This window comes from Paramisgurnus dabryanus, chromosome 11 (assembly GCF_030506205.2).
Source record: "Paramisgurnus dabryanus chromosome 11, PD_genome_1.1, whole genome shotgun sequence".
NCBI lineage: Eukaryota > Metazoa > Chordata > Actinopteri > Cypriniformes > Cobitidae > Paramisgurnus > Paramisgurnus dabryanus.
Window position 1 is genome coordinate 38,122,170 of NC_133347.1, and position 15,081 is coordinate 38,137,250.

General features: G+C 41.9%; 2 protein-coding genes across 2 annotated transcripts; one reads left to right on the forward strand and one right to left on the reverse strand.

Moving 5' to 3' along the window:
- The first annotated feature begins 2,005 nt into the window (after nucleotides 1-2,005).
- LOC135718096 (uncharacterized) lies at nucleotides 2,006-9,067 on the forward strand. Its single transcript, XM_065240384.2, has 7 exons — nucleotides 2,006-2,431; nucleotides 6,494-7,222; nucleotides 7,318-7,788; nucleotides 7,887-8,056; nucleotides 8,140-8,394; nucleotides 8,494-8,742; nucleotides 8,831-9,067. The coding sequence occupies exons 1-7, from the start codon at nucleotides 2,404-2,406 to the stop codon at nucleotides 9,065-9,067; spliced, it is 2,139 nt and encodes a 712-aa protein (XP_065096456.1). The 5' UTR covers nucleotides 2,006-2,403.
- A 562-nt stretch (nucleotides 9,068-9,629) lies between these two features.
- On the reverse strand, nucleotides 9,630-12,976 carry LOC135718074 (E3 SUMO-protein ligase ZBED1-like). Its single transcript, XM_065240365.1, has 3 exons — nucleotides 11,775-12,976; nucleotides 10,889-11,396; nucleotides 9,630-9,785 (listed from the first exon to the last, which is right to left on the reverse strand). Exons 1-3 carry the CDS (start codon nucleotides 12,974-12,976, stop codon nucleotides 9,630-9,632), a joined length of 1,866 nt encoding a protein of 621 aa, XP_065096437.1.
- Between the last annotated feature and the right edge of the window lie 2,105 nt (nucleotides 12,977-15,081).

Sequence of the window (15,081 nt, forward strand, 5' to 3'; positions counted from 1 at the left end):
GCATCTTTACCCTGGTCTCAACTAATTTGGTTGAGATCAGGATAAAATTCTCCACAGGGGATGCATCTTTAACCCGGTCTCACCTAGTTTGGGTGAGATCAGGATAAAATTCTCCACAGCAGATGATCTTTAACCCGGTTTCACCTAGTTTGGGCGAGATCAGGATAAAATTCTCCACAGGGGATGCATCTTTACCCTGGTCTCACCTAATTTGGTTGAGATCAGGATAAAATTCTCCACATGGGATTCATCTTTACCCTGGTCTCACCTAATTTGGTTGAGATCAGGATAAAATTCTCCACAGGGGATGCATCTTTACCCTGGTCTCACCTAATTTGGGTGAGATCAGGATAAAATTCTCCACATGGGATGCATCTTTACCCTGGTCTCACCTAATTTGGGTGAGATCAGGATAAAATTCTCCACATGGGATGCATATTTACCCTGGTCTCACATAATTTGGGTGAGACCAGGATAAAATTCTCCACATGGGATGCTCCTTTACCCTGGTCTCAACTAATTTGGTTTAGATCAGGATAAAATTCTCCACATGGGATGCATCTTTACCCTGGTCTCACCTTATTTTAATTAGTTTATTTAAAAGTTTTCCAATTTTTTTGGTTGTACACATACAGGAAGACATGTTTGACGTCATAAGTTAATTTGCATATGTTTTAACAGTTGAAAAGGCTGCCATTCTAATATTCCTATTAAATAAGACCAGGGTGAGATCAGGATAAAATTCTCCACATGGGATGCATCTTTACCCTGGTCTCAACTAATTTGGTTGAGATCAGGATAAAATTCTCCACAGGGGATGCATCTTTAACCCGGTCTCACTTAGTTTGGGTGAGATCAGGATAAAATTCTCCACAGGGGATGCATCTTTACCCTGGTCTCACCTAATTTGGTTGAGATCAGCATAAAATTCTCCACATGGGATGCATCTTTACCCTGGTCTCAACTAATTTGGTTGAGATCAGGATAAAATTCTCCACAGGGGATGCATCTTTAACCCGGTCTCACCTAGTTTGGGTGAGATCAGGATAAAATTCTCCACATGGGATGCATCTTTACCCTGGTCTCACCTAATTTGGGTGAGATCAGGATAAATTCTTCACAGGGGATGCATCTTTACCCTGGTCTCACCTAATTTGGGTGAGATCAGGATAAAATTCTCCACATGGGATGCATCTTTACCCTGGTCTCACCTAATTTGGGTGAGATCAGGATAAATTCTCCACATGGGATGCATATTTACCCTGGTCTCACATAATTTGGGTGAGACCAGGATAAAATTCTCCACAGGGGATGCATCTTTACCCTGGTCTCAACTAATTTGGTTTAGATCAGGATAAAATTCTCCACAGGGGATGCATCTTTACCCTGGTCTCACCTTATTTTAATTAGTTTATTTAAAAGTTTTCCAATTTTTTTGGTTGTACACATACAGGAAGACATGTTTGACGTCATAAGTTAATTTGCATATGTTTTAACAGTTGAAAAGGCTGCCATTCTAATATTCCTATTAAATAAGACCAGGGTGAGATCAGGATAAAATTCTCCACATGGGATGCATCTTTACCCTGGTCTCAACTAATTTGGTTGAGATCAGGATAAAATTCTCCACAGGGGATGCATCTTTAACCCGGTCTCACTTAGTTTGGGTGAGATCAGGATAAAATTCTCCACAGGGGATGCATCTTTACCCTGGTCTCACCTAATTTGGTTGAGATCAGCATAAAATTCTCCACATGGGATGCATCTTTACCCTGGTCTCAACTAATTTGGTTGAGATCAGGATAAAATTCTCCACAGGGGATGCATCTTTAACCCGGTCTCACCTAGTTTGGGTGAGATCAGGATAAAATTCTCCACATGGGATGCATCTTTACCCTGGTCTCACCTAATTTTAATTAGTTTATTTAAAAGTTTTCAAATATTTTTGGTTGTACACATACAGGAAGACATGTTTGAAGTCATAAGGTAATTTGCAGTCCACTGACCTTGTATATACCTCCTGCTTATTAATATTACATAGGGATGATTTGACACAATCATCCCTTTTAAAGTTTATTTGACAGAATTCTAAATGGTGTTTCATGAACAGTAGACTCAGGGGTCTCCAGAGTGCAAAGTGACAGTAATAAGCCATGTATAGTGTTGTCCTCAAACATTACTATACCTACCAGGTGTACGCTTGCATGAAGAATTAGGATTGGAAAAAGAGCACAACAACTTTTGTTAATGTTTAATCTAATTTTAAAAAGTTTGTTTCTTGAGGTATGTGAACGTAAACAGCCAAGATTAACATTGGTTAACCAGAGTCCTTTCTGTATTGCAGATGATGCAAGAGATTCTGGATACTCGACAGATCAGTGGAGTGAACATGGAGCCTGGTGAATGTGTGGTGCTGCCCTGCAATTATTTGGTCAGCTTTGAATAAATGAGAAGTAGAGATTCTGGAAAAGTTATTTATTAAAAAAAGTTAAATATTAAACACACTAAGAAAAACATACTATAAAAATAAATAACAAAACTCCTTATAAAAAGCACACAACACTTCAAAACAAACATGCAAAAACGTATAAAAATTCAAACAAATCAAAACAAACACGCAAAACCTTAAAAAACTGTACAATATCCAAAATGATCAAACCAAAATAATTTACAAATCAAACTTTAAAACTAAAAAAAAAAAAACTTGTCAAGGCGTGCTTGGCCGAGAGGTAACCACCTCCTTCTCGTGCATGACCAGCTCCCACTCCGGTGCACCATTGCTCCAGGGACTTTGTGCACAACTGAAAGACAGAGAAACAGACATCAAATTTAGCCTTTGGTCGCTCGAGAGTTCGCAGCGTTTTTGTTGTTAAACTCGTGACCTACCATGCAGGTCCACGTGGAGCTCTTCATCTGTGAGGTCATAAAAAAGCACGGAGGGCGTGGCCACCACCTCCTCCTCATGGCCGACCAGCTCCCAGTCCGGGGTAGCCAGCTCCCAGTCCGGGGCGACCAGATCCTCCTCTGGGGCTGTGGGGAGTTCGTACACGACTGAAAGACAGAGAAACAGACATCAAATTTATCCTTTGGTCGCTCAAGAGTTCGCAGCGTTTTCGTTGTTAAACTCGTGACCTACCATGCAGGGCCTCGTGGAGCGCTTCGGCCAAAATGTCTGTAGGAGGGTAAGCTACCAGCTGCTCCTCTGGGGCTGTGGGGACTTCGTGCACTACTGAAAGACAGAAATACATAGTGTCCATTCACAAGTTTCGCAAACTCTGAAATCATTGCGTTGACTCGAGCGACCAAACGCTACCCTGCAGAGACCTGACGTCCTCTTGGACAGGGGGCTCGACAGATTGCATAAGCTTCCGGATTTCATAAAGAAGCTTACCCTCCTCCCTTGGAACTTGGTCTGCGGGCTGGTCTGCGGACTGGTCTGCGGGCTGGTCTGCCGGCTCCAGGCCCGTCGCACCCCACTGTGTCGCCAGAGGCACGGTGGGGTTTGTGGCTGACAGGGCCTGAAGCCTAGCTCTTGTAGCCTGCTGCCTCAGGCCCTTGAGCATCTGGGCCCTGTGCTTTTCCTGAAACAATTGTTGAAATTTGTTATGACCTAATGACGCTTTTACTCATAGCATCTCACAAAAGCCTATCGGTCAGGTCACTTACCTTTAGGTCTTTGTGCACCACCCTCAGGTGCACCTCTACATGGCGCACATGTTTTTTGCACACAGGGCAAGGCATGTTGTCAATGCGGACCTTGCCCCGTATCATATTTATTATTAGCTTACGCTCAATAATGTTAAATATTTTGTGCTTGTACTTAAGGTGCTGGCTGATGTGCTTAAGTTTAATCAAGCAAAAAACACATGTAACCTCCATCTGAAAAATGTCAAAACATTTACAATAATGATAAGTTTTAAAGCAGTCACAGAATGAAATCCAAACAAATAAGCAATATAACTGACTTGTTATTAGCATGTAAACTTTAAATAATTATAATAAAAAGTTTTAAATTACAAAACTCACAGCTCTCTTTAATTCACAATAGAAAACAGGCAGAATTCAATCATTTTTGGTCCTTTAGATAAAGTTAAAGGTCTCAGGCGTTTATTGTAATTTTTGTTGTTGCAAACAGCGATGTAAACAAGCATAGCTGCCTAATTTAAGTCGTTTCTACATTGACTTTGAACAGAAATGATGATTCAAAGTTTTAAAGCAGTCACAGAATGAAATCCAAACGAATAAGCACTATAACTGACTTTTTATTAGGATGCAAACTTTAAATAATTAGAATAAAAACTTTTAAATTACTGAACTGACAGCTCTGTTAAAATCATAACAGAAAACAGGCGAAATTCAATAGTTTTTTGTCCTTAGATAAAGTTAAAGGTCTCAGGGGTTAATTGTAATGTATGTGTTTGCAAACAGCGATGTAAACAAGCATTGCTGCTAACTAAGTCGTTTCTGCATTGACACTGACAATAAATTAAAAGTTTTAAATCATTCACAGAATGAAATCCAAACCAGTAAGCAGTATAATTGACGGATTGTAATCATTTTTGGGTCTCAGGGGTTAATTATAATGTTTGTTGTTGCAAACCAGCGGAGTTAACAAGCATAGCCGCTAACTGTTGTGTAATTTAAGTCGTTTCTGCATTGACACTGACAAGAAAGATGATTAATAGTTTTAAAAGAGTAAACTGACGTTTCTGTCAGCATTGCAATAAACAGAGACTGCAACCCAGTGAGGTAAATAATCATAAATGTAAACAACACCTTACCACTTACTTTCAATCGATCGATGCTCTTGACAGGATGCCAAGTTATAATAAAAGTTTTTATATAAGGTTAAGTAAATCGCGATATATATTTAATTTAAAATCACGATATAATTAAGAAATAGCGGAAAAAACTTAATTTCTCTAATAGTGTTTTCGAACCAGTCAAACCAATAATAATAATAATAATAAAAGTATTTATAAAAGTTTAAGTAAAATGATAAATGTAATTTTAATTAAATCGCAATATAATTAACAAATGACTGAAAAAAAACGTCATTTCCAAAATAATATTTTCGAGGATATCAAACCAATAATGATAAATTACAAATGTCACTGCATCCAAAAACAGCCTACATGGCACATTAAGTCCCTGAGCATTTTACTGCATTGAAAACAACAGTCGACATGGCGCGTTACGTCCCGGCACATTTTTGCTGCATTTAAAATACAGCGACATGACACGTTACGTACCGGAACATTTTACTGCATTGAAAACAACAGTCGACATGACACGTTACGTACCGGAACATTTTGCTGCATTGAAAACAACAGTCGATATGTCACATCACGTCCCGGAATGTTTTACTGCATTTAAAATACAGCGACATGACACGTTACGTACCGGAACATTTTGCGGCATTTAAAATACAGCGATATGGCACGTTACGTCCCGGCACATATTACTGCATTGAAAACACTGCCGACATGGCGGGTCACGTCCCGGAACATTTTGCGGCATTGAAAACAACAGTCGACATGACACGTTACGTACCGGAACATTTTGCTGCATTGAAAACAACAGTCGACATGTCACGTCACGTCCCGGAATGTTTCACTGCATTTAAAATACAGCGACATGACACGTTACGTACCGGAACATTTTGCGGCATTTAAAATACAGCGATATGGCGCGTTACGTCCCGGCACATTTTACTGCATTGAAAACACTGTCAACATGGCGCATCACGTAGGTTACATCGAACGGCATGTTACACCTTGCCGAAATGGCTCGTCACGTCCCGGGACATCAAAAGGCATGTTACACCTTGCCGAAACGGCTCGTCACGTCCCGGGACATCAAATGGCATGTTACACCTTGCCGAAACGGCTCGTCACGTCCCGGGACATTAAATGGCATGTTACACCTTGCAGAAATGGCTCGTCACGTCTCGGGACATCAAATGGCATGTTACACCGTGCCGAAATGGCTCGTCACGTCCCGGGACATTAAATTGCATGTTACACTTTGCCGACATGGCGCATCACGTACCGGAAAATTTTGCGGCATTAAATGTTTTAGCCAACATGGTGCGTTACGTACTGAAAGTTTTACATTGCCGACATGGCGCGTTACGTCAAGGAGCATGTTATAACATTAAACACACTGCTTAAATGTGAGAAACTGAAACTGGTCAGGTTGCAAGTTATTAAAGCCTGGACTGCCATCACTTTGTGCTTCAGTGTCATTTTTCTGGAGTTTTGTTGATCACAAGGAAGTAAGTCAAAATTGATACAGTTTTACATTTGCAATGAGCACTTATATTTCAGACTAAATTTTGTTAGAACAAGCTGCTTATTTAATTGTAATACTTAAAAACAACCAAATGTAGTACTATGTATGTATGCATTACAGGTAATAGATGCATTAGCTAACATGAACAAACCATAAACAATGTAGTATTTTAACTTGTTAACATTTATGTGTTTGGCAGACGGAACGATGGTTCAGTTTTGCCCGATCTGTGGTAGATCATATGCACAGCTGAGTCAGCATCTACGTGTTTACCACAAAGTGGTCAACGTGAAGGAGAGAAAGCTTCTACTGGCCCTGGAATCAGGCAGGGTGAAGTACAGAGAGGGCAAGTGCTCCGTGCCTGGATGCGACAAGGTCACCACCCGGCTGGACCGGCACATCCAGACACACTCGGAACTTTCTAAGAGGGCGAGGAAGGATGCGATCAAGAGGTGCAAAAAAGATGTTATTTTGAAACAGCTGTCCGAGCTCCGAGCCTCCGACCCTGCAGTCCCCATGGCCTCGAGGCTCGACCTCGTTGAGCTTGAGGACGAGCCGGTTCCTCTGGATCCGGAGGAAGAGGAAGAGGAGGCGCAGTGCCCAAAACAACTCTGCCGGCGTGCCAGGGAGGAGGTGGCTAACCTAAACCAGCAGGTCGACACTCTTACAACAGCCTTGCGCGACGTAACTCGCAGGTACAGGTCGTTGAAACGAAAGTTTAGGCCCTCCTCCTCTGCCCAGCTGACCAGCGTAACCAAGAAGTTGCTGTCCGCCCTGGATGAGCCACAGGAAGGGCAAGACACGCCGCAGGATACCCCTCAGCAGACCCCTCAGGAGACCACTCTTAGATATCCCTCCCCCGAGCCGAGCACCTCTCAGGAGGCATCGGAGCACTTGCCCCAGTACCCCGAGCACGTGGCGGCCCTGAGTGAGTACCACCCTTTGTGCTCTTTGTCACTCTAATGCCCTTCTGCGTCCTTGACTGACTTGTGCCTTGTTTTCTCTCTCTCTTCTTTACCGCAGACGAGCTGCTAGAGGAGTACAAGAGACACCAAGAGGGGTCCGACCCGTCCGCGAAGCTCCTTAACAATGTCGCCTCGAAGATCTACAGGATCAAAAACTTCATTGGCTACATGGCGGACGGGAAGACCAACCTCTCCAGCTTCCTCTTCCTGGAGGACACGCAGCGAGTAAGGTCCTGGGTGAACTTTCTGAGGCGGGCCAAGATTACCGAGACCACCATCCAACACTATGTCAAAAATGCGGCACAGTTCGTAGACTACTTGAGCCAAACACCTCCGCAGACCAGCCGCCTTTCTAAGAAGGCCATGGTATCCATACAAAGGGAGATACGCACTGCAATAAAGTCTATGAGGAGGAAAGTGGTGGTCCACCAGGTCGCCGTGAAAACGGCCAAAGAAGGGCGCCTGATCCCCAAGGCGGAGCTCCTCAAGTGCCGTTCCAAGGCGAGGGCGGCGATTCCGGAAATCTTGGGTGAGTATTCAACAGCACTCTCCGCTGAAGAAACCTTGGCCATCGCATTTCCCCGCTGCACTGCATGACACTCTGTCTTTGTTGCTCTCTCTCCACAGCCCGCCTCAGAGAAACAATAAGCTCCAAAGACCAGTGGAGCTTTTACGGGCACATGACTGCATACCTGGCATCCATCTTCGGCCACCGAGGCGGTGTTTACCAGAATATGACGATAGAGGAGGTGGAGGGTGCCCGCAAAAGCTCCACAGGGGACTCCTACCTGATTAACGTAAGACCCCTTTCTTTCTCTCTCCCTCTCGCGAGTCACTTTGACCTGTCTCTTACCTGTTCTCTCATCTCTCTCCCCTGCAGATAGCAACGCACAAGACCAACCAGCAGTTTGGGGCGGCACAGATGTCCTTGACGGGGGAGGAGTACGGCTGGATGACGGATTTCCTCAGCATGAGGTCGTTGCTGACGGGCGGCGAGGAGGCGAAGTATTTCTTTTTCACCTCCAAGCCGAACTTTTGCCGGAACCTCAATGCGTATTTTCAAGAGGCCTGGAGCAGCATGGGTTTGACCGGAACTCCAACCTTTACTGACATCCGCACCTCCATCTCAACCCATGTGAGTGTTCCACCTAGACCTTGTTTTTATTGACAGCCCGGCCTGTTCTAAACCTCGTTTTTTTTCTATTTCTCTCTCTCTATCTCTCTCCCCACGCAGGCAAAAAACACCCACACGGCAGATGACCGCCACAAAGTGGCACAGTTCATGTGCCACGACACCGTTACAGCTGACCGCTTTTATGCACTCAACCTGGATGTCAGCCAGGCCACAGATCACCGGCGGCTCTTTGACATGCTGCTCCAGGGACCTGAATCCTCCCCCGTCAAGAAGACCCCCACCAAGAAGAGGAAGGCGAGTAAGGGCTCTCCTGTGAAGTCAAAAAGCAAAAAGCGCAAGGTTGACACGGTAATATCTCTCTCCACAAGATCCCTGTGTGATGTTTTTGCACACTCAAGACCAACAGCTCATCCGTTTCTTCACTTGCTTTTTCTAGAAGGACAGCAATGAGGAGGCCCCAGACGAGGAACCGACAGAGTACCCGCAACCAGGTACCTCAGCAGAGTCCAAGCCGAGGACCTCCTCGTCAAAGCTTTCCCGGAGGGCGGTCATACAGCTTTCTCCCTTAAACTTGAGCCCCTTTAGGGGTTCCCCAAAGTTGCAGAAAGCGGCCTCGCTTGTTTCAAAAGCCAAAAGAACCCTCCTTAAAACCACAAAGAGCCACCAACAGTAGTGCATATTGGTAATTTCTTATGTAAATAGTTGTTGTGTTGTTGTTTTGTGTGAACCTTGTTTGAGTGTTCCTGTTAGACCTGTTTGAGTCGTGACTCACTCGGATCTTTCACCCGGATCTTTAAATTAACTCATGAGTCGCGAGTCTCTAGTATCATTAACCCGGATCAGTTGAGTCATACTACAATTCAATGTAAAACCATAAACAGCGCCACCACACACACAAACCTCTTGCAACATTATTGATGAGACTTCGCTCGCTCTACAGATCCACTCGTAACCGGCTGATCTGCGCGAGAACTGACCCGAGATTCTCACTCAGAGCCGGAAACATTGCAAACTCGAGAGACCTGCTGATCCGCTCGACCCGCGAACTGACCCGAGATTCGCACTCAGAGCCGGAAACATTGCAAACTCGAGAGACCTGCTGATCCGCTCGACCCGCGAACTGACCCGAGATTCGCACTCAGAGCCGGAAACATTGCAAACTCGAGAGACCTGCTGATCCGCTCGACCCGCGAACTGACCCGAGATTCGCACTCAGAACCGGAAACATTGCGGACTCAAGACACATGCGAATCTGCAATGTTTCCGGCTCTGATTTGAGAATCTCTCAACTCGTAACCGGCTGATCCAAGCGAACTGTCTCTTGAGTCAGAGCCGGAAAACATTGCAGATTCGCGATCTGCCGGAAACATTGCAGACTCAAGACTCCGGTTCTGACCCATTACACCATAACGTAGTAGGAGGAAGACTCACCAATTTTCAATATTTTTAAACTTGATTAAAAAAAAATCTATAGATTATATTTCTGGATTAAAGGGTAAATCAGCATAAAAACGCCATACTTAACTTCTTAATTTAACTGATACTTACCGTCTGTCTGATACTCTGGCTATGTACCTTTTATTGTTTATATTTTTTCTTTTTTACTGACTACTTGATATATTATATTTAGTTCATCTACCTATCTATTGACTGATATTTATTATTTTTCTCTTTATTTTGTACTTTTTTATCTATTTTTTGGTTCTTTATGCACACATGTTCTGTAACATAATGATTTGTGAACTACAAGTTCAATATATTTCTTTGACTAATTGTAACAAATGTATTCTGCAATTTAAAAAATAAAATAAAAATAAGAAATATATATATTTCAGATGTGGTATTTTTTAGTCTGTCATTTACCGTCTTTACTATGACAGCAGTTTTCTGCAGTGTTTCCCTTAAAATGAAAGTGGAGTTGATAAAGAATGATGGACCAAGACTTTTGACTACCAGTGTAGTAACAAGCATTTATTTTAAAGTGGCACACCTGATAAAAGAAACACACAACATTTAGCCATGCATAGGCAATGGCATAATAATAGTTGGAAATGCAAACTGCAAATAAATTTAAAAGTGACTAAGAATAAGAAAAAAATGCCAAATGTGCAAATCAATTTAAGATTGACCAAATATTCAAAAATGCTAAATGTGCAAATTACTAGTAAAATAATACAACAACAATAAAATATAACAATAAGATATATTAAATACAAAAACAACAATCAAATGGAACAAAAATGCAAAATGTGCAAATAATAAATGCTAATATAAAACGAAATAACTATTTACATTATAAGTAGCATTAGCATTATTATATGTTGGCATTTAAAAATGCCAACTGGCTCACTTTCATAGTGCTGAGGCTACACCTCCTCTGTGAAAGGATTTGGCCTGTTTTAGAAAATACCCTCTCTGAGGGCACCGAGGTGGCAACAATGCAGAGTCTAGTGTGCATGACTGTGCACATGTTTTTATATACCAGTGCTCTGACTTTCCACCATTGCAGTGGGTCAGTTGTGCGGGGGATAAGTTGTTCTGACAAAAAACCTTTGACCTCAAGCATGGCCTCAGTTAAGGGGTTTTGATTGTCTGGGCGTAAACTGGTCACCCTTTCTTCAAAGTCAGCCCAAACTTGAGGCACTGACTGATGTTCGTGGCTTGCTTCAGCAGCAGCAGCAGCAGCAGCTGTGCCATCCTCACTCTCTTCTGTGGCCGATGTTGGAGCTGCCGCCTTAGCTGTTGCCCCCACCACCCTTGACATGGTGTCGTCTGCGTTCCTCTCATTTACAAAAGCATGTTTTTTGAACCGTGGGTCCAAAAAAGTTGCCTCGGCCAAGACACGAACACGCTCAATGTTTGTGAAGCGCTTTTCCAATTCAAAAGCTAAAGTGCTGACAAGCCTTCTCACTGGCTCAGTCTTGGAAGGATTTCTCTGCCTGTGAGCAATAATTCTCTGGAGGCCACGGGCAATCAAAATTGCTTTGGAGCCCGTCACATAGCTGTGAGAAAACAAATAATAAATTATGGTCAGTGTATGCTGAGTAAAAGACAGTATTTACAAGTTTTTTCAACACTAATAGGTCTTATGAAAAACAATAATATTGTATGTATATTAAATTTACTTCCTTTAATTAAGCAATTATCTTACAGAGTTATGGTTTTCATATGATTAGCTTAAAACTCATTATTTTTCTTTCTGATATTTTATATTTATATTGATGTTATTGTTAATATTGTGCTTAATGTAAGTTTTTAAACGGTTAATTATTTAACTTTTGAAATGTTAATATTCTGTAAGTCACTTTGGACAAAATGTCTACAAATATAAGTATAACTATAAAAACCTTTTGTATATATGTACAGTATATTTTACATACCTCTCTGAGCTCATTTCTACTGTGACCTCCTCAAAGGGCTGTAGCACATCACAGGCCTCCTCTACTGTTTCCCACTCAGCCAGAGTTAGTGCTGGCAGCTGTGGGTTCACCAGTGCCAGTGTGGAGACCAGGGGCTCTTTAATTTTTAGCATACGCTGGAGCATGTAAAATGTGGAATTCCAGCGCGTTGCCACATCTTGCTTTGGTCGCAATGTAGCTTGTCCCATCTGTTGCTGGACCTCACGCAGCTTTGCAGAGGCCACTGTGCTTCTACGCACATATTCCACAATGGACTTTACCTTCTGAATGATAGCAACTATATCAGGCTGCTGAAGTGCATTCCTGACCACCAGATTAATAACATGTGCAAAACAACTGATGTGGTTCCACTTCAGCACCTCCTTCACAGCCTTAAGGATGTTGCTAGCATTGTCTGTGACACAAGCAGCAATCTTGTCCTTTATACCCCACTCTTGGGTCACAAGATCTAATTTGTGTGCCAGATGTTCTGCAGTGTGGCTTTCTGTCACTATAAAGCAATCCAATAAATTGGACTTCAGCTTAAAATCTTGAATATAGTGACATGTCACTGACATGTAACTGGTTGTTGTGCTGGAGGTCCAGCAATCTGTTGTTATGCAAACAGCAGGAGCAGTCTTGATTTTGTCTTTAAGGTCTGCTCTGACTTTTTCATACAGATTAGGGAGCAACCTGTTGGAAACTGTGCCTCTGCTTGGTAGGATGTATGAAGGGTCCAGTGCCTGTGTGTATGCTCTGAAGCCCCTGTCATCCACAATTGAAAATGGCTGAAAGTCAGTGGCAATCATCTTGATAAGAGCTTCATCTACTTTGCTCTGCTGCAGTGGTTGAATTGGCCGTCTCACAAATGCCCCCATTGTAGATTGTGTCCGCCTTCTTTCAACGTGTAATGTTGTAGCTGGCACTGAAGAGCTGGTAGATGCTGTTGCAGATATAGTTGCAGCTGCCTCTGTTGTTGTTGTTGCTTCTGCAGCTCCTTCTGTTGCTACTTCGTGTGTGTCTTCAAGCAGTGCAGTGGGGTGCTTCGTTTTTAAGTGCCTCCTCATGTTGGATGTGGATCCTCCATGATTTGAAATCAGGTTTTTGCAGTACTTGCATTTAACTTGAGTTTTGCTCTCCTGGTCAAAGTGCATCCACACATTGCTCTTCTTTCTGGTGCTCATTTTCAAAAACTCCTTGAAATTAACCTCCAAATTATCTTGACCCCACTCTCACTTCTTACTTCTCTCTGAGGTGTTTTACAAGAGAATTTTTGACTAATAGGAGGGAGTTGGGGACACTAGACGGGGGATGGGGACTACCCTCTTACCTTCCAATCAGATAGACCTGTTAAGACCTGTAAGAGGTCAAGGGGGCCGGTCAAGTACATTACCACGGCAACTTTACTCAGTATCTTTCCGTGCAGCCACAGGGCAAAGGGTCAAACAGCCAGATACATTACAAAAGAGAAGGGGGAAGGGCTTTATGACACTACCTGAATAACAACATGTTGTCAAGTTAGCACTAAAGAAACCTATTAGAATTAATTGCTCTTTGTGGACAGAAGGGGTACATTATAATAATTAATTATTTGTTGTTGTTTTGTTAACAATAGAAAAGTTTGCTTAGGTCTAATGCTGCTCTACTACAATGTTTATTAACACTACTGGATACTAATCAGCTAGCTACTACTAATGTGAGTCTAATAACCTAATATATTAATTAGGGCTGTCAAAAGATTAATCGTGATTAATCACATCTAAAATAAAAGTTTGTGTTTACATAACATATGTGTGTGTAGTGTGTATAATTAATATTTATATATAAAAACACACACAGTCATGTATATATTTAAGAAAAATTGGTTATATTTATATATAAAATATTTATATTTCTATATAATATAAATTATATAAATGTTTATACAGTATATAAATGCAAATATTTCTTAAATATACACATGAATGTGTGTGTATTTATATATACATAATAATTATACACATTACACACACATATGTTATGTAAACACAAACTTTTATTTTAGATGTGATTAATCACGATTAATTTTTTGACAGCCCTAATATTAATAGGCTGGTAATACTAGGCAACTAATATAATTATTTATATTACCTATACTGTTACATAATATAATATAGCCTAATATATATATATAAAGCAACAAAATATAATATTTATTGTAAATGTCTTTGATACTATATTGGGTTTTAATCAAAGTTATTATTATTATTAGGACTATTTTTTTAATGGTCGACCATACACACCAAACCTAAAACCAATAAGCATGTTATTTCAGAAGTGAAAGGCTTTTGTTGTGGATTTGCTTTTGATGAGACTTCAGTCGCTTATAGATCCACTAAACGGCTCTGGCTGATCTGCGCGAACTGTCTGACTCGAGATTCTTTCTCACTCAGAGCCTGCAATGTTTCCGGCTCTGAGTGAGAATCTCGAGTCAGACAGTTCGCGCGGATCAGCCGGTAAGTGTATCTGTAGAGCGAGGGAGTCCCATGGTCTGCGAGTCTGCAATGTTTCCGGCTCTGAGAATCTCGAGTCGCGCGGATCAGCCGGTTACAAGTGGGTCTGTACTGAGTTTTCTTGGCGATTGAGCAATACTGACTCAAGTGACTCAAGTGACTCACACAACCCGGATCACTTTAGTGAGTGACTCACAATAACCCGGATCCTTAAAAGGAGTCGAGTTTGCCAGGCCTAGTTCCTGTTGAAATTAATGTTCTTTTCTTGTCAAGTTCAATTGTAGTTAAATTATATTTTAAGCTGTTTTGATGCTTGTGTGTGTGTTTGTGTGAATAAACCAAGTTTTTGTTCCAAGTTTGGGCTGCTTCTTCAAATTTCATCTTTTCTTACATACGTGTTAATAAACGTATGTTTTCTTGCATAGGCATCATAAGCTCTCTTTATGGGGATAAAACAGGTTATTGCTTAATTGTAAATTGATTTTTAAATTTAAAACATTCCTTGCCGAAATTGCTTGTCACGTCCCGGGACATTAAATGGCATGTTACACTGTGCCGAAATGGCTTGTCACGTCCCGGGACATTAAATGGCATGTTACACCTTGTCGAAATGGCTTGTCACGTCCCGGGACATTAAATGGCATGTTAAATCTTGCCGAAATGGCTTGTCACGTCCCGGGACATTAAATGTCATGTTTACCTTTGCCGAAATGGCTTGTAACGTCCCGGGACATTAAATGTCATCTTGCACAGTGCCGAAATGGCTTGTTACGTCCTGGCACTTTAAATGGCATGTT

Coding starts and splice junctions, on each gene's coding strand:
- LOC135718096 (XM_065240384.2), top strand. CDS start 2,404: ATGTGTGGTGCTGCCCTGCAATTATTTG. Junction 2,432..6,493: donor TGCTGCCCTGCAATTATTTG/GTCAGCTTTGAA, acceptor TGTGTTTGGCAG/ACGGAACGATGGTTCAGTTT. Junction 8,057..8,139: donor GGGACTCCTACCTGATTAAC/GTAAGACCCCTT, acceptor TCTCCCCTGCAG/ATAGCAACGCACAAGACCAA.
- LOC135718074 (XM_065240365.1), bottom strand. CDS start 12,976: ATGAGCACCAGAAAGAAGAGCAATGTGTGGATGCACTTTGACCAGGAG. Junction 11,397..11,774: donor GTAGAAATGAGCTCAGAGAG/GTATGTAAAATA, acceptor GTTTTCTCACAG/CTATGTGACGGGCTCCAAAG. Junction 9,786..10,888: donor ACCCACTGCAATGGTGGAAA/GTCAGAGCACTG, acceptor GTAATGGGTCAG/AACCGGAGTCTTGAGTCTGC.